The sequence below is a fragment of the Mustela putorius genome, unplaced genomic scaffold (assembly GCF_011764305.1).
Source record: "Mustela putorius furo isolate JIRA1106 unplaced genomic scaffold, ASM1176430v1.1 tig00000127_pilon_pilon_pilon, whole genome shotgun sequence".
Classification (NCBI taxonomy): Eukaryota; Metazoa; Chordata; class Mammalia; order Carnivora; family Mustelidae; genus Mustela; species Mustela putorius.
In genome coordinates, this window is record NW_025421288.1 from 2,430,492 (window position 1) to 2,450,831 (window position 20,340).

Sequence of the window (20,340 nt, forward strand, 5' to 3'; positions counted from 1 at the left end):
GTGCTTTGTTGAGTGCTGTGAAGTATGTAAACCTGGTGATTCACAGACCTGTACCCCTGGGGATAAAAATATATGTTTATAAAAAATAAAAAATTATATAAAAAAAAAGAATTTTTGTGTAGGTAATCATTTGACTGTGAGTACAGACAATTTTAGTTCTCCTACTTTGTAATGTGAGTTTAGCATAATTTCAAGACATAACATCAATATATACACAGTTCAATTTCATAGTTTTTACTAGTAACTAACAAACAAAAATTGAATTTAAAAATCCATTTGTAATGTCTTAAAACTTTAAAATAATTAACAATAAATGTAGCTTATGGAGAGGGTGGTTGGGTTATGGACATTGGGGAGCGTATGTGCTATGGTAAGTGATGTGAAAATGTATGCCTGACGATTCACCGACTGGTACTCCTGGGGCCAATAGTACCTTATGTAAATAAAAATACTTAATAAAAAGAATAAATGTAAAAATATAAAAGGAAAATGTACTCTGAAAGCAAAACGCTTCTTAAGAGAATATAAACACCTTAATATAGAGAAGAAATACTGTTTGTGACAGATGTCTCAACATTATTAAGAAGTGAATTGTCCCCAAAGGCATTTCCAGATTCACACCTTCTCAAGCATAATTATAGAAACATATTCAAAACTTTTCCAAACAGCTTTAAAAGTCATATGGAAATACGAGGGCCCTAAATTAGTTCCCACAACATTAAAAGAGAAAGAATTTGGAGAGCTTACATGATCTGACATCCAGTGATGTTACCAAACTGCTGTGTTCAAAATGATGTGGTATTCTCATAAAGATACCTTAGAAGACTAACAAAGCAGACTACAGAGCCCAGTAGTAGACCCACACATATATGGTCCACTAATCTCAGCAAAAGTCTACAGTCAATTCAGTGGTGAAAAAAGTACTTTTTGCAAAAAATGAGGGTAAAAATATTGAGCATCTTTACTGCACAAAACAAAACAAAAAAAAAAGCAGAGAAAACTTTAATCTATATATCACAACTATATAGATTTATTTAAAATGGACTTAGAGCTATATGGATGTATAGCTATATAGCCTAGCCTACCATAAGTGTGCTCAGAACACTTACATTTTTAGCCTACAGTTGGGCAATGTCATCAATTATGAGGCCTATTTTGTAAGAAAACATTGATTATCTCAAGCAACTTATCAAATACTCCAGGGCACATGGAAATCCGAAAGGCTACATGGGTACACATGTTTGTAAGTGTATTGATCGTGGACCCTCGTGATTGCTTGGCTGACTGGGAGCTGCACCTCGCTGGCCCTGCCCAGTGTCACAGGAGAGGATTGTACTCCCTATCACTAGCCTGGGGGAAGACCCAAATTCAAAATTGAAAGTACAGTTTGTATGGTATGTGTATCACTTTTACAGTATCGTGATGTTGGAAAAGTACAAGTCAAAGGATTTTGAGAGCAGGGCCATCTATACATGACATTCTGGAGAATACAAAACTATGGAAACTGCAAAAAGATCAGTCCCTGGACGGTAAGGATTAGGGAGGATGAATAGGTCGGGCACAGAAGATTTTTAGGGTAGGGAAACTCTTCTCCATGTCCCCGAATTTTGGAGAGTGAAGTCATACATGTCAAAATCCTCAGAATGTACAACACTAAGGGTGAAACCTGATGTAAACTGAATTTTGGGTGATCACGGTGTTTTGCTGTGGCTTCATTTGAATGTTACACATGTAGCACTCTGGAGGGAGAGGTTGTCCCGGTGAAGGAAGAGAGGGCATATGGGGTCTCTGTAGTTTCCACTCTATTGTGTATGAAAGTAAAACTGTTTTAAAAAATAAATTTTACTAATCACAAAAATCCACTGTAGCACAATACCTAAAGGAAGTCATCTTGTAACTAAACGAAGTGTCTTCTGAAAAAGTTCATCTAGTGAAAACAGATAATATTTTAAAACCTTGCAACTTTAGTGTAAGACCTTTTGCTGTTTTATAGCATGTAAAATAGATCTTTTAAGAACATAGCAATTGTGACAGAGAAGGGACTGGATAGTGGAATTTTATGAGAAGGAAGATAGTTACAATGCTGAGTTTTATTTATTTAAGATTTTATTTATTTGAGAGTGCACACTGGAGAGTGGGGGAGGAGCAGAGGGAGAGAGAGAGTAGTCAACTCCACTTTGATCAGGGATTGGGACCTTGGGCTTGATCCCAGGACCAAGAGATCATGCCCTGAGCTGAAGGCAGACCCTTAACCAACTGAGCCACCAGGCACCCAATATGCAGTAGTGTTGGAAGTGGCCAGATACATAAAAAACAGAACATTCATTGGCTGTGGAGTATGAGTTATTTAAAATAATTCATCCTATTTTATACCACATGTATATTCTCAACAAGTGTCAAAATATCTGAGTCATTCAGAGCAATGTATCTAATGACAATGCAGATAAGGTGTGAAACAATAATAAAAGGGTAACTTTCAATTGCAAATATATGCAACTTTAGAAACATTTTAATAAAAAGTGAAAGGAAATCAAAATAGAAATTAGAGAATAGTTAAAAATAAAGTTAATACAAACACTATTTATTAAAAAAAACATGCCAATGTTTAGAGGTAAATCCTTAGGTTGTATTCAAACACAAAATACATTATTATATCAATAGAACATTCGTTACACCTCATTGTTACTGTACTTGAGATTAGCCAGAGCAGGAGGTACCGAATATCAGTATTAGATCATTAAATTCTCCACCTGAAACTAATATTATACTGCATGTTAACTAACTGGAATTTAATTAAAAAACTTGGGGAAAAAAAAAGCCTTAACTTTAAAAATGCTGAAAACATTCCCTATAAATAAATAAATAATAAATAAATAATAAATACATTTTTTTAAAAATGACTGAAATGTCAGTTGTTGTTGAGGTTGCAGAGAAATAGGATCATACATTGATGGTGGAAATGTAACATAGCACCATTATTTTTGAAAACCCTTTCTCAGTTTCCTAAAATGCTAGCATACACTTATAACACAGTAATTCCACTTCTAGGTATCAACCCAAGAGAAATGATAATTTATGTCCACCCTATGTCTATTACATGAGTGTTCACAGAGCACAATTCACTGTGGTCCTTACATGGACACAATTCAAATGTTCATCAGCTAGTGAATAAGTATACAAAAATGTGGTAGACCCATACAATGGGATACTATTCTGTCTAAGAGGGAACAAACTATTAATAATACAATGTGACAAACTTCTAAAACATTACGGTAAAGGAAGAAAATAGTATCACCTCTTAAAAGTATTGTTTTTAAAAAGTCTATTTCTCTCCTAGTTATATCATGCAGTATCATAAATGGATCAAGGGAAAAATTGAGGTGTCCTTGAGATTCCCTAGATCTCTGACCAAAGCTCTGCAAATTCATTGTGTCCCAACAGTAGCTGTCAATGTGCATAAAACTTGGATCCTTGGTTCCATTCTGTACCCAGAAATGAAAATTCTCATGGCAAATGTATTGGCTTCTGCTCATCTCAGCTGTTTACCTTCCTTTTTTATTTTACTTATATTTTAAAAATTTTATGTATTTATTTGTCAGTGAGAGAGACAGCAAGAAAGAAAACAGAAGCAGGTGAAGCAGGAGAGGAAGAAGCAGGCTTTTGGCCAATCAGGGAGCCCAGTGTAGGGCTTGATCCCAGGTCGCTGGGATCATGACTTGAGCCAAAAGCAAACCCTTAATGACTGAATCACCCAGGTCCCCTTACTCAACATTTATAATCTCATCCCCTCTACTTCTTCTTCCCTTAGTAGCTGTCCAGTCTCTTCAGAGATGATTCTCTCTTTTCCATCTTTGCTACCTTATCATGTGGGAACACATGTCTGTTATGTCACTCCTTCCCACCCAGAAAACTGGCATTCACATTTTTCTCTGAAAGGTAAAGGGTTTACTTGTGACAAGTGAGTCCTTAGACTTGAAGAACAAAGGAAACAGTATTCTAACAGATAATTCTGATTCCATTGTTCACGCCTCAGTAACTGTGTGTAATGACCCAGTGTTCTTGGAATCATCTAACATTATGTAAGCATTTGTTGTATGTAGAATTCATCATAAGTTGACCAGAGCACACTCTTTTGATATTAGAATTCACAGTGATAGATGGGGCTCCATATCTTTATGTCAGGTCAAACATGCATGCCATCAATTCTGAACCTGTCATATTTTAATCATGAGGTTTACACCAATTGGCTTCATGTCCATGTACCTTCTTGAATTACTTAATCTGCACATTTTAGATAAGCAAATGACTCAAAAGAGGTTTTTGTTGTTGTTGTTGTTTTGTTTTGTTTTGTTTTGTTTTTAGCAATGCTAGGATAGCCAAAATATGGAACATCATCACCAACAGATGCCGGTGAGGATGTGGAACAAGAACTCTCATTCATTGCTGATGGGAAAGCAAAATGGTGCCGCCAATTGGAAAGACACTTTGTCAGTTTTTTATAGAACTTAAACAATTTAGCAATTCCACTCCTTGGCATTTACCCAAAGGAGTTAAAAACTTATGTTTACAAAAAACCCTGAATACACATGTTTAAGTGCATCTTTATTCACAATTGTCCATACAACTGGAAGCAGCCAAGACGTCCTTCAGTAGGTGAGGATAGACAAATTGCAACATCACACAGTGGAGTATTATTCATTGCCAAGAGAAATGAGCTCCAGACCATGAAAAGGTATGAAGACCCTTCCAATGTGTTCCCCAAGGTTCTTGGCATTCAGCTCTATCACAGATATGAGATTTTTCTTATCTTCCCTGTTACTAACTTTCTAGTTTCATATCTTACTAACTAGACTTTTAGGAGCTCAGTGTCCAGCTTATAACCTGATACACAGAAGAAGCTAAATAATTAATTATTGAATAAAGAGATGAGCCAATAGCCACAAGCATATTGAAATGATTGTGTTTTCTGCATACTCTTTTTCACCCTTGGTCTTTATTATGCAACCTCTCCTAAGAATATTCTTACCCTAACACATGCCTATTCACTCTTATGAATCCCTTTCCTCCTTTGTGCCCATTTTTGATGTTTTCATCTAGAAATCTTCCTGAACTCATGGTCTTTGTTGTGTGTCCCTCAAACATGTTTTCATTGTCCTCCTGTGCTGCCACTACCTTCCCATTTATAACATGGTCTTATCATATTCTTCTCCCCTCTGGGTTCCTCTCAGTGGATCTGAAGCTTTTTGATGGCAAGACCTTTGTTCTGCTCTATTCACCACTGAAGGTCCAGCAACCATCAATGCTTCTGATATATTTTTTGTTAGAAGTATCTATTGATTGATAAATGAGGAATAGTATACACACACACACACACACACACACGTATATAAATGTAACATACTTATACTAAAGTTGTTTTGTGTATTTATGGAGCCACATATTTTTATAACTTTTCATAATGAAATGTTACCTAGAAATAATCTAATTAACAGAAAAATGTCATGAATAGCTCACATTCATATGATGATGAAATCTTGCGGAAAGCAGGGAAAATATCAATATAAGATATTCGCTCCATTGAGAATTTCAGTTTCAATCTTTGTAAATACATTGTTAATCAGGAGTTCAAAAAATTTGTGGTTTCCTAAAAAGATTTTGCTAGAAATCTCAGTCTGAATCAGATAAAAGCAGGAAATAAAGTCCATTGTCTCCACTATTATTTCTTTGATTTAAATTTTCTTATGTTATTTAACTTCCTTCATGCCATTATTCACTCATGCAATATTTATTGTGCCTGAGACATTGTGCTGACTTGTAGAAACTATTTTTAACAAATAGTCAAGTACTCTATGGACTGTGACTTTATTTAATAGAAATCCCTCTCAAATAATAAGATGCTCATTAATTTGAGTCATGATTCTTTGTAATGGGTTAGTAGCCTATTATGAGTAACATGAACAATACAATATGACTCTGAAGTCTACAAGGGAATTTGAAAACTTGCGGTAATCTTCGTTATCCCTCAGAGGTTAAAGAGCTCTTCACTTTTACAATACTATAGTCATTTTATACTCTAATTTTATAGAAAACCTGTTATATCATCATTACTGGTATATAAAAATAGGCAGAATTCTTAATAAAATATTTTAGATTTTATAGATAGTGAATATATGGATAATAATATTCATAGTGAATATGAAAATATATATGCCTATACTACACGCTGTATATATACATACATATGTATGTATATATGTAAAAAGCTATGGTAATTTTTTTCTTTCTTGCACACATTTCTGCTCCACTCAGTTCGGAAGTTAGCATTCACAGTAGATTATTTTTTCTTTATTTAGTAGGTAATCCTTTCTAAGAACTTCCAAAATTTCCTTTTGACCTTTGTTTTATTGAATCAGTGCTGAGCTCCAGGCATATTTATTTCTTACTTGAAATAACTTTTCTACTACACAATTTCCTAATGGCATTTTTCATCTGATCGTTTCTTAAGGTATAGATTAACGGGTTTAACATCGATGTTATCATAGTGTAGAATACTGAGACTGCTTTATCAATAGATAAAGTAGCCACAGGTCTCATGTACTCAAATATGCAGGGCACAAAAAATAGGATAACTACTGTGATGTGGGGGACACAGGTGGAGAGGGCTTTGCGCTTCGCCTCCAAGCTGTGGTTCCTTAGGGAATGCAGAATGACCACATAAGAGATCATCAAGAGGAGGAAGAGGAGGACACAAATGAAACCACTGTTGGCAGCAACGAAGAGGCCTAGAGTGTGGGTATCAGTGCAGGCAAGATTGAGCAAAGGGTTTAGATCACACATAAAGTGATCTATGACATTAGGGCCACAGAAGGGTAAAGGGATGATAAAGAGGATCTGTATGGCTCCATGAAGAAAACCTCCCACCCACACCACTCCCATTAACAGGCCACACACCTGCTGATTCATGATGGTCGTGTAGTGCAATGGCTTGCAGATGGCCACATAGCGGTCATAGGCCATCACAGTAAGTAGGATGATATCAGCACCTCCAAAGAAATGTTCTCCAAAAATTTGGACTATATGTGCATTGAATGTGGTAGTGTTCTTTTCACAGAGTGAATCTATGATCAGTTTAGGGTTATTAACAGAAGAATAGCAGGCATCAATGAAAGAGAGATAGGCCAGGAAATAGTACATGGGAGACACCAATAAATGGCTGGTAGTGATAGTTACCATGGTGAGCATATTTCCTATCTCAGAGATGATGTAAATCACCAAAAAGATGACAAATATGATTTTCTGCATCTTCGGATTCTCTGTGAGCCCCAGTAGAACAAACTCTGTCACATTATTTCTATTCTCCATTATTTCATATCATGAATAATTGCATTACCTGAAAAAAATTCCTTTGGATTAATGAAACCTTGAATATATTAAGCTTTTTCATCCAGTAGGTAATAATACATACCTAGATTCTATTGAATTGTGGATTCTCATGTGGTTTTCTGAGATAGAAAATAAATTATGAGTTCTTTAAAATTACATAAATTATTTACTAGTTGACATTTCTGTTGAGTATGGCCATGGGGAACTTTATAAACACACAGACAGGAGATCATTTGTGCACACTTCGTCATCTGAGGTGATTAGTCCTGTAACAGGAAGCATTCAAATGAATACATATTGACAGCTAAGTTAGAAAACGGAGGTAGTTAATGATGTAAAAGCTGTGAATGCATGGTTAGGAATTTTCCGTTTATCCTTAGGAAATGGGAAGCCATGAGAAGATAGTGAGAATATACATGGAGAAGTGAAGGGGAATTTGGAGATAAGAGATAATAATATGAGAGATAATAAGGGATATAATTCTAATAAAGATCTTTATGTGTTGGATGAAGTGGGGTGAGTTTTAGTAAGGGGTTAGAAGTCAGAGACAGAAACCCCAATTAAGAGATTATTTATAATACTTGACCTAGGATTTGTAACAAGGTATTGGTTGTGGGTATGTAAGGTATACAAAAGCTACTATAAAAATAATTAATAATGTTTATTGTTTATATACAATAATATTATATTTGATAATTATATACATATATATTTAGAGAGAGAGAGACTGAAATAATTGATTAATATGTTCATGTCATAATAGCAAGTGTTGTATAAATAGGATCTCATTAAATATGATAACATCCCATTTGTTTGGTATTATTCTATCCTTTTTGAGATGAGGACTCAGTGTCAGAGAATTAGTTTGATGGTAATAATAACAATAACAATATTTACTAAAATTGAGTATTTAGTGGGCTTCAGATTTTTTGAAGATTTTTGCTGATTTAATCCCCACCACAAACCTGTAAGATAACTCCAGCTCTTGTTTTGGCAATTATTTTATATGTTAAGTAATAGAAACATAGAGGAGGTAAGGATCCTGCCAAGATCAATATGCTAATAAAGAACAAGAACTATGATTAGCTCAGATAATACTTCTTCATGGTTCTTCTTCAAATTACTACCCATGTGCTATATTATTATTATCATTAACAACATTGAACTAGTAATCTTTTTATATGACCACAATAATTATAATTGCTTTATTACTACTTTGGAGGCCAGTGTCTATAGCACAACTTCATTAGGACACACACACACACATGCTTGAACTCCCAGTTATCAAATTAAAAAAAAAATCAAAACTAAGAAAATCAAATAAACATTAAAAATATGGTACTGTGTTCATTGAAAGTTCTTTCTATCTTGACTTCTACTTCAGACATAGTTCTCCCTATAATATATCCATCTCCAAATCAAACCTTCTGTTTTTGTTTATTTCTTTTTTTATTTTTTTTTAGTTTTCAATCAAGTTTTCAAACCATGTGTTAAATGTTGAAAAGGATTTCCACTGTGGCTAAGTGCTTTCATCTGAAACTCAAAAAGACAAGGTTAGGATTCTGGTTTTCCACTAGCATCTGCTTTAATCTGCAGTACCTTTCCAACACTTTACATCCTTCTTTTCTCATCTATAAAGCAAGATTAACCATTTCCATCCCAAAGTGTTTATGAGAATTGTTTAAGGAAAACTATTTAAACACATCACCACCATGTCATATGCACCGAGGACTTTCATCTATTTTGTAACTGTGTAGGCACCTAGGATATAGAAATTATCGATATTTTGAGTGATAATTAAGCAATCATTTAGTTGTGCAAGAAGTTCAGGAAGAATCCTCTCCAATTCTACTTTTAAAGAAGGCACACAGACTCAATTATCTGTAGCCTTTGTGACCAGAAAGAATTTTCCATTCATGATCGGATAACACAGCTGATGCTGTTATTTGTTATTTGTTATTTGTTATTTGTTATTTGTACGTATATATCTTCTATGTGAGAAGTGTATTTACATTGTGTTTTCACTCTCATGATTAGTCTAGATTATTAAACTAGTTGTCTCATGGCAAAAACATGGTGTTTGGTGACAAAGAACAGGGTCCTACAATTGGCTTCAATTCCTTGAGTTTCAAATTTTTTTTCTGTCAGCTTAGGTGAATGATATTTACCAACTATCTTTTCAAGAAATGGGGTGAGAATGGAATACTTGAATACTATATTTAAAGGGACTGAAACAATGATTAATATATATGGGAGGCAACAATATTTAAGATGCATCAACAATACTGAACACTTACCTTACAGGCTTAGAAGATCTTAATGACGTTTGGAGGTGTTCAGAAATAATCCCATCTTCAAACTGACCTCCTCTCAGATAGGTAACTTTCAATATGAAAGATACGACACACCCAGGAGGAGACTAGTCAAATAATTTAATACCAAATCAAGTTTTTAAGAACGTGTTTTTATCAATCAAAAGCTTCCCTTTTAGCCTAAAGCCTCGAGTAGTTTTTACAGAACAATTGAGATTTCAATTTAGAATGGATTATTTTGGAAAAAAATATGGAGACATCATCTACATGTTCCTTCCTTTGTCTCCTCTAGGAGACGCGTGGTGATGAATTGTGGTTTTAATTTGTTTTCTCTGATGACTGATGATGTTGAGATTTTCTTTCGTCTTACTATTATCCATTTGTATACCTTCTTTTGTACATTTTTGTTCAAGTAGTTTGCATAATATTTAAACCTAAAGGGTTCTGGTTTCCTTATTACTAAGTTCTAAATATTCTTTACATATAAAACTGGTATTTGTCAAATATATGTTATGTATATTTTTAAAATTTTCACTTTATCCATAGATTGCCTCTTCATTTTTCAAAGTGATATTACCTGATAAGCTCTGAGTTTTAAAACTTTGATGAATTCCAATCTTATTTTTTTTTCTTATGGTTCATGATTATTTTGTATCTGATGAATATTGGTCTACTCCCGAGGTAAAAAAAAAAAAAAAAAAAAAAAAAATGCTCTGGCAGTTTCTATAGATTTAGCTTTAACATGTAGACTTCACACTCATTTTAAGTTTATTTGTATATATGGTATGAGGTGAGGTTGTGGTTTAGATTTTTATTCCTCATATGGATATCCAATGGATCCAGTGTAATTTGTGGAAAAGTCTATATTTTACCCATTGAATTACTTGACTTCTGTGTAAAAATTCATATAATTAGATCTATTTCTGGACATTCTATTGGTTTCAAGGTCTCAGTGTCTACCTTTGTGCCAATACCACACAACATTGATTATGCAGCTTAATAGCAATTCTTGAATTTCAATAGAGTAAGCATCCAAACTATATTCTGTGTGTGTGTATATGTGTGTGTGTGTGAAACTTCGAGATTCCTTTGAATTTGTATATTTTTATATAAATTTCAGAATAGAATTGTTAATTTCTTAAAAAATACTGTTGAGATTGTTACTGGAATTGTATTGAAAACATAGAATGACAAGGTAAAAGCAGAATACTTTTTTTTATTTCATCATTTGTTAAAGTCTTTTAAATTCATAACTATCAATTGAAATTTATCAATATTTTTTACAAAAATAAAAATACCCTTGTGATAGTGACACACAGTAGTGACAGCACAGGGTCAAGCATGTTTGAGAGACACACAGCAAATTCCAGGGGGGTCAGGAAGATTTCCTAGATGAAAACACACCAAAAGGGGCACAAAAGTTGAAAGGGAATCATCAGAATGAATATGCATGTGTTACCTTAGAGGATGGATTCCCAGGAGAGGATTTATAAAAAAGACCAAGGGTGAAAAAGAGTGTGCAGAAAACACAAACATTTCAATACCTTTGTGGCTATTGGCTCATCTATTCATTCAATAATTATTATTGAACCCAGTTATGAGCTGGACACTGAGCTCCTAAAAGTCTAGTTAGTCAGACATGAAACAAGAAAGTTAGTGACAGGGAAGGCCAAGAAGAATCTCATATCTGGGATAGAGCTGAATGCAAGTACCATGAGGAACACATTGGAAGGGCTTTCAAGCCTTTTCATGGCCTGTAGCTCATTTCTCTTGGCAATGAGTAATACTCCACTGTATGATGTTGCACTGATCTATCCTCACCTACTGAAGGACGTCTTGGCTGCTTTCAGTTGTATGGACAGTTGTGAATAAAGCTGCTGTTAAGTATGCATGTGAATGTTTTTTGTGGACATAAGTTTTTAACTCCTTTGGGTGAATGCTAAGGAGTGGGATTGCTAAATTATTTTAGTTCTGTAAAAAGCTGAGCCTTTGGTTAAGTTGCCAGGGTCCTTGGATGGAGCCCTGCATCAGGTCCCCTGCTCAGTGGGAAGTCTGTTCCTACCTCTCCCTTGACCCTTCCACCCCAAAGCCCTGCTCCTGCTCACTCATGTGCGCTCTTTCTCTCAAAAAAAAAAAAATTCTTAAAAGAAATAAAACAGATTCTACTCTAAATATTTGGAAATAATATTCAGAAATTTAAGTTAATTGTTTCAGTTTATTATTATTGTCATTATTGTTGTTGTTTAACATTACAACTTCTGAACTACCAAAGAACGTCCATCACTGTGTGGTCTGGCCTCTAAGTGTAATGTATTAAGAAAACTATCATTAAGGTATTTCCCTTTATAATTCACTAATAATATATCATTGATTTATTTGCTTTGGCTCAATTTTTTTTTAATGAACTTTCCCCTACCTATACCATCTTTATACCCACAAAATTAACTTATTTCACAATTAATTTTGGTAGGCAAGCATCAGTACTTGTTCAATGATCATTTAAATCCTTTGGTCCTATTGCATCCATTCATTCCCTCATATCAGTGATGGTCCATAATCCCCATGATCTAGTCCCTGCCTTCTTCATTCACATCTTCCTCTTTTCTTTCTCAGAGTCGATTAGTCAATGAACTTCTTCAAATTAAGAGTGTGTTTCCTTTGAAAACAATGATGAGCACCAAACCTTTCTCACTGCTTTTTTCATCTCTGAATTTCTCAGAGTATAGATTAAGGGATTGAACATAGGAGCGATGATGGTGTAAAATAGAGCAAATATTTTATCCTCAGGAAAAGTAGTAGGTGGTCTAAGGTAGATAAAGATTGCAGGCCCAAAAAATAAGATGACCACAGTGACATGAGACCAACAGGTGGAGAGGGCTTTGCGTCTTCCCTCAGCTGAGAGATTTCTTAAAGTGAACAATATTATCCCATAAGAAACAAATAAGACAATAAAGGTTACTAAGGAAATCATACCTGAAAAGGCAACCACAAGGACACCAGTGATGTAGGTATCAGTACAGGCCACCTTTAGCAAAGGAAAAACATCACAGAAGTAGTGATCGATTTCATTAGGACCACAGAAGGGCAAACCAATTGCAGTAGAAAACAGAGGTAAGGCATGGATGGCCCCACCAGCCCAAGCAGCTAAGACTAGGAGGTGGCATCTTTTCCTGTTCATGATAATCACATAGTGGAGGGGTTTGCAGATGGCAGCATAGCGATCAAAGGCCATGGCAGTAAGAATGAAGATCTCAATGCCTCCAAAAAAGTGCATGGTAAAGATCTGTAACATGCAATTACTGTAGGAGATGGTTTTTCTTTGCACTAACAGATCAGCAATTAACTTGGGTGTAACTGTAGAGGTGTAGCAGATGTCCGTAGAGGATAAGTGGCTGAGGAAGTAGTACATGGGTTGGTGAAAAAGGGAACTGCATCGAATGGAGACAAGGATCAGAAGGTTTCCTGCCAACAGGGCAACATAACAGAATAAGAAGAGCACGAAGCAAAATATTTCTATGTTCTGGTCATATGAAAGTCCTAGAAGTATGAATTCTGAGATGTTTCTCTGGTTTTTCATATATTTGGTTTTTTTGTAGGCTTCCATAAGGACTTGTATTTCTGAAAGTAAAAAGGATAATTCTAAGTTAATATTAACTGTAGCAATACTATATATAAATTTTTTAATGTATATTTTCATAATTAGTGTTTAGAATAATTTTATGGAAGTGAGCTGCTTATTCTAATTATGCTGTTTTGTAAATCTATCATGAAATAGTTATAATGTCAATAATGAGAATAATTATGTTTTTATCACTATTACTTAGTAATTATTTAAATATTTAAATACTATTTTGAAAACACATTTTATTGCTATTATTATGTTTTAATTAGTATAACTAATACTTTTAATACTTTATTAATGTTATAAATACTTTAATCCTATGAATATTTATTAATGTTCTTATAAATACTTTCAATAAAGAAATACTAATCACATTATTAAGTCTAAAACAAGGAAAGGTTTTTTTTTTTCACTCGTATTTCCTAATTTTTATAACTTACATATAAAATCATCTTCCTTCTTTTAAAATGATCTCAGGAAATGGCCTTACTTTTCTGGGAATAAATCCTGAGGAAATGCGCATTTGTTTGAACTATTGAATTATAAGTCATGTTGAGCATACTATACTTTCCTACCAGGTCAGCTATTGTCAATGGGTGATGTTAAATCAATGGAGTTGCTCTCACAGTAAAAAGCAAAGAGCAGGAGAAAACAATATAGCAAAAGAGAGAATATCAATTAATGACTGAAATCCTGAAAAATATTCAAGAAACCCATTCATTTGCTGTATTTATATTTCATGAGTTAAATGCAATTTCAAAAACACATGCCGTCATTGATGTTTGTGATAGCAATTGATAAAGGAAAGATAAAATTGTCAAGAAACCCATTCATCTGCTGTATTTATGTTTCATGAGTTAAATATTTCAAAAATATATGTTGTCATTAAAGTTTGTGATAGCAATTGATAAAGGAAAGATAAAATTGTCAAACTGCCATATATTTTTGAATTATGCCCTTGTCATGGATTTGTCAGAAAATTTCATATTGAGATACAATCTAAAGATCAAATGCCAATAAAAGGGGATGATACTGAAAGTAACTTGAAGACACTCTTTCTGTTGAGTTAGAACTCAGTGATATTTTTTGTAATAAGGAATAAATGAAAAATTAAGGAATTCACATCTTTGTGTCCAATGTATTATCTTAAGACATCATTTAACCTCATAAATAGACAAATTTTCAATTTGTTCCTACTTTGCTTTCAGGGTCAAGGATCCCTGCCCTCCTTTATTTAATAGAATAAAACAATTATGTCACAGAGTGTTCAGCAGGTAATTATAACTAAGGAATACTTACGGTGTGAGAAAGAGTGACCAATATTCTGCTTATTGCAACGAATAGTAATCTTTGTTTATGAGGTAGAAACAACATTGATATTTCAGATATACCTAATTACTAAACAGCCCCTCAGTCTGGGGCTGTCATTCATGGGAGAGCAGTGAGAGGGATGTCATGAAAGACAGTGTGGAAAAACTCTTTTGAGTCCTTCTCTGAGCAGAAAAGAATACATGTATTCTAGGATTTGCTGATTCTAAAACATTGGAAATAAATTGCCCTCAGTTTTACAAAAACTGAGGATACAAGCAGGATTCCTGCTTGTATTCTAGATCCTCTTTGGAATTTCACCTCCAATAGTACAAAACCCCAGTCTGTATTCTGAAGAAAGTTACCCTATGATCAGTGCTGTTAGGAGAGGTATAAAGGAAGAGGGAAAAGTCAATTGAGGAGACTTATTCTCATGAAGCAATACAGTGATACTTAGGACCCCAACCATGGAAAAACTAAAGGCACAATTGGTAAATAAAGAACTTGAGGCAACCACTGAACAAGGGGTTGAAACAGCAGAAACAGGAAAAGATGTAGAAGCATTGAGGCATTTCAAATAAACTGAGCAGCGTGATTCTTGAGCAAATGGATTCATCTTTTTAGGTCTCCTCTTTCTCATTTCACAACTAAGATATCAATCCAAAATTCAGAATTTTAGTGAGGAATACATGAGCTAATGTGAAATAGCCAGTGACATGTGTGGCTCAAAACCATCATTTTTCTTTCACAGTCTTTCCTCTCTGAGTGACTATTTCAGGACACAGATTGTCATGCACACACACACAGAATCAAGGAAAGAATAAAGAAAATAAAAAAAAGAGCATACATAATATGGGTTTACCAAGTATGATCATGATAAACTCCAATTTGAACAATCTGTTACTGAAATTCTGTTACTATCATAATCCATTGGTTATCCTAACCCGTTCCTTAATGCTAATCACTATTCTAATTTTTTCTCTACAAAAAGGTATGCAAATGCTTACTTTTGATATCATTGAATAAAACTTATGTGTACCTTTTTATTTTGCTGTTTATGAATGAATAGAACCTGTCATATTTAGATAAAAGTATCTACTACACATTCAAACTTTCCCTTAGTGTAACAGAATGTAAGGTGCTATAACTTACCATGGTTGGCTCAGATGAAACTACTCTATTTTAGGAAGGCAGATGTTTTGAAATATAAGAAATTCTGTTATAGTACACACTGTCCATTTCTTAGAGTACAGAAGACGGCCTTTATTCAAGAGTTGGGGAAACAATGAAATTCACTGCCTACTTGAAGATGGTTATCTAACTGTACTCTTTTGCTGCACAAAGGCAGAACTTTGCTTATAGCTAATGTGCCATTTAAACTCACGTATGCTTCAAAGGATTTTATATGCTTTCAAATGAAATTATATAGAAGTGAAATAAGAATAATGCAATTATTCTTCCACATGTATGGTGGGAACCTTCACAAACCAAGGTGACAAAATAATTGACTAACCATAAGATACAAGTGACTGTCTGGTTAGATTTGGGGCTGCATCAGGAAGCATTTCATTTTCAAATACTCACTCTGCCAGTTTGTCTCTAGTACCAAAACCTGGAATCCACTGCAGAGAGTTACAAACCTGGAATTCAAACACACCCACATGAATTCTCTGCAAATATTTTGAAAATTTCAACAAATCGTAAACCTTCTACAATTTACAAGGGAAGTGTACTTCCAATATTCAGTAAGACTCTTTGAAGCAAGAAGTAGATCTTCATCCCTCGGGAAGTGGGCTGCGAATTACAAAACCTGATTTAGCTGTTTAATGATAGCTCAGGAAGAAAATAAGCAAAATGGATTATATATATGCCTGCAAAACTAACGCAAGTATATAGGACCTAGGATTCATCCCTTTATTTTATGTTTATGCCTGAAGACAATTTAGTTCAGCAGAACAGAATACAAACATGAGGCAATGTAAGAATTAATAAGTTTTTGAAATCTTTATGTAATTATATCCCCAAAGGCATTTCTAGACAGGTCTTGGACCAAGTGTTGCAAAGCCATCATCACATAGATGTGCTTGGTACTCTTGGGTATAAATGATCCACAGTTGCCTATATGGGGGAAAAAAAAAATTGACCCATTTTCCCTGAAGGCCCACAAAGATACAGTGTGACTGCCGTGTGCTCTTCCAGAGTTCTGAAGGATAGAAGGGAAATTGTAACTTACCATGGTTGGCTCAGATGAAACTACTCTATTTTAGGAAGGCAGATGTTTTGAAATATAAGAAATTCTGTTATAGTACACACTGTCCATTTCTTAGAGTACAGAAGACGGCCTTTATTCAAGAGTTGGGGAAACAATGAAATTCACTGCCTACTTGAAGATGGTTATCTAACTGTACTCTTTTGCTGCACAAAGTATCAGGTTTGCTTTCAGAATATTAGTAATGTGGTAGGACAAGAGCACCAAAGAAAACCACTAAGAGTCCTTTTTGTTTTTGTTGTTCTTTTTTGAAATTATCAAGATCTTTGGTGTGCAGGGCAGGTAGATAAATGAAATCAGTGATTTGTGATATTATAATTCATATGATGCTAACATTGATGCATGAGATGTTGGAAAATGGTAGACAAAAGAAAAAGAAGAAAGAAGAAAGAAAAAAGAAAGAAGGAAAGAAAGAAAGAAAGAAAGAAAGAAAGAAAGAAAGAAAGAAAAAGAAAAGGAAAGAAAAAGGAAGGGAAAAAGAAAAAAGAAAGAGTGAAACAAATCTTCTCCATAATTTGGGAGTGAAGAAATACAAAAAAAAATTGTGGAAAAATCAGAGGAAAGAAGCCAAGTACAGCAAAGCCTTTAATGTGTTTCCCATCTGGTAACTTTTCGGCTCACTCGCTAGTCACAGGTGGTTTAGACTCAGCTTCATCTGCCTACACCTTTGGGGCCGATGTCTAATAACCCTAAGGAAATGAGGGATTCTAGCTCTTCGTCTTAAAGGACATGATAGCCCAGTGATTTAGAGCTTGTCTACACCAGCGTAATGTCCAGTGTTGACCAAGCTGTCCTTCAGAGCTAGCCTGCACAGATCCACCACAGGAGACAACTGGTCATCTAAGCTTCTCCTGTGCATACACGTGGAAAACACTTAGAGAAGGACACCAGTTAATTCACATCCTCCACTGTTTAGTTCATCCCTCTTTGTATAGTAGTTCTGCTACATAGTTGTAATTTTGGTGAAGTGCAAATCATCATTTTTTATGAGCACTTTTTAGATATATTTATTTATTTTAGAAGTAGAGAGAAATAATGAGCATGGTGGAAGGGGAGAGGAAGAGAGAGAGAAATTCTCTAACAGACTGCACCCTGAGTGCTGAGTCCAGCAAGGGTGCTCTATCTCAGGACCCAGAGGTCACCACTTGAGCCTAAACCTGGATTCTGATGCTCAACCAACTTCACCACCACCAAGGGGCCCTATCTGGGACACCTTTGTTAGACATGTTTACAAAATTTTTCTTGTAATCCAAGGTCATGAAGATATTCTCCTATGTTTTACACAAACATTTTTTAACTTTTACATTTCACATATAGCTCTGTCTATTTTAAATAAAACTGTACAGATGTGAAATATAAATGAAAGTTATTTCTGCTTCCTTTTTTTGTTTGCTTTGTGCAGTAAAAGTGCCCAATATTTCCACCCTCATTTTTTACAAAAACTATTTTTCACCACTTAATTGACTGCAGACTTTTGCTGAGATTAGTGGACCATATTTGTGTGGGTCTACTATTGGGCTCTCTGCTTTGTTGCTCTTCTCTGGTATCTTTATGAAAATACCACATCATTTTGAACACAGCAGTTTGGTAACATCGTTGGAAATCAGATAATGTAAGTTCTCCAAATTCTTTATCTTTTAATGTTGTAGGACCTAATTTGGGGCCTTCATATTTCCATATGAGTTTAAAGGCAGTTTGGAAAAGTTTTGAATATGTTCCTGTAATTATGCTTGAGAAACTGTGAATCTGGAAACGTCTTTGTGGAGAATTCACCTCTTAATAATGTTGAGACATCTGTCCACAAACAGTATTTCTTCTACTTATTAAGGTGTTTATATCCTTAATAATAGTGTAATATACACTTACCTCCAAGGTAATATTAAAGCAATTATAATTATTATGGTTATAATAAATGAGATTACTAGTTCAGTGTTGTTATGTATAGCAATAAAGTGTATGGATAAAAATCTGGAGGAAAATTATTAACTATTAGAATCTGAAATAATCTTGGTTCTGCCCTTAATTAGCTTCTTGATCTTGGCAGGATCTTAAACTTCTCAACGTCTCTATTACATTTTGTATAAAATAAGTATAAAATCAATAGCAGGAAATATCTTACAGGTTTGTGGTGGGGATTAAATCAACAAATGTCTACAAAAACATTCAAAGCCACTAAATATTCAATTTAATAAATATAGTTAATGTTATTATTATCATTAACCTAAGTCTCTGACACTAGGTCCACGTCTCAAAAATGGGTGGAGTAATACCAACCACACAGGATGTTATCAGTATTTAGTGGGATCTTGTGTACAGAGCACTTACTACTATGCCGTGAATATAGCAATGAGTTACTGAAGTGTATATATATTATATTATTCTATATTGTATTATATATATGTATAATATATATACATACACATATATAGTTATAAACATTAAAGTACTATTTTTATGGACCCTACAGAAAGTATGAGTCATGAGAGAATATTTTGAACAACTCTATGATAAATTTAAAAAGACTGACAATGCCAGTTTTTGGTGATGTTGTAGGGAAACAGAAACTCTCATACGTTGCTGGTAGAAATATAATGTAGCACTACCACTTTGAAACACTTGACAATTTCTTAATATTTCGAAATGCACTTAACAAGGGCCTCATGGGTGGCCCATTGGTTAAGCGTCTGGCTTTGGCTCAGGTCTAATTCCTGGGATCAAGCCCCGCATCGGGCTCCCAGCTCCACAAGCAGCCTGCTTCTCTCTCTCCCACTCTCCCTGCTTGTGTTTCTCTCTTGCTCTGTCTCACTCTGTCAAATAAATAAATAAAATCTTTCAAAAAAAAAAATAAAATACACAACATGTAAGTCAGGAATTCCACTCTTAGGTATCAATCGAAGAGAAATGATAATTTATGTCCACAAGAAGGCTTGTATGTGAGTGTTCACATTTCATCATTCACTAGGGCTATTAACTGGACAAAATTCCAATGCTAGAATAGGTATACAAAATATGGTAGAGCCATACAGTGGCACACTATTCTTACTAAAGAGGAACAAACTGCCAATAATACAATATGGAAAACCTCTAAACAGTATGGCAAAAGAAGAAGATAATATTTTCTTTTGGAAATTGTGAAGTATGTGACTTCACAAATGAATCAAGACATAAACTGAGGTGTCCTTGAGATTCCATAATCTCTGACAAAGCTCTGTGGATTCATTTTGTCCCAGCAGTAGTGGTCAATGTGTATACAACTTGTATCATCAGTTCCGTCCTGTACTCAGGAGTGGAAATTCTCACAGTAAATGTGTTTATTACCACTCTCCTCAGCTGAGTTTATACCCCATTTTTATTTAATTTTTCTTTATTTTTTCAATTTCTTTTCAGCGTTCCAAAATTCATTGTTTATGCACCACACCCAGTGCTCCATGCAATATGTGCCCTCC

The 20,340-nt window shown here is 34.5% G+C and overlaps 2 protein-coding genes across 2 annotated transcripts; both read right to left on the reverse strand.

The window, feature by feature from the left end:
* Positions 1 to 6,432: 6,432 nt before the first annotated feature.
* LOC101682500 (olfactory receptor 4C46-like) lies at positions 6,433 to 7,362 on the reverse strand. The gene has a single exon (XM_004782177.2). The coding sequence runs from the start codon at positions 7,360 to 7,362 to the stop codon at positions 6,433 to 6,435; it is 930 nt and encodes a 309-aa protein (XP_004782234.1).
* A 4,974-nt stretch (positions 7,363 to 12,336) lies between these two features.
* On the reverse strand, positions 12,337 to 13,272 carry LOC123388483 (olfactory receptor 4P4-like). Its single transcript, XM_045068151.1, has one exon. The coding sequence runs from the start codon at positions 13,270 to 13,272 to the stop codon at positions 12,337 to 12,339; it is 936 nt and encodes a 311-aa protein (XP_044924086.1).
* Between the last annotated feature and the right edge of the window lie 7,068 nt (positions 13,273 to 20,340).

Bases quoted from the DNA above. Each gene is read 5' to 3' on its own strand.
- LOC123388483 (XM_045068151.1), bottom strand. From the start codon at position 13,272: ATGAAAAACCAGAGAAACATCTCAGAATTCATACTTCTAGGACTTTCA.
- LOC101682500 (XM_004782177.2), bottom strand. From the start codon at position 7,362: ATGGAGAATAGAAATAATGTGACAGAGTTTGTTCTACTGGGGCTCACA.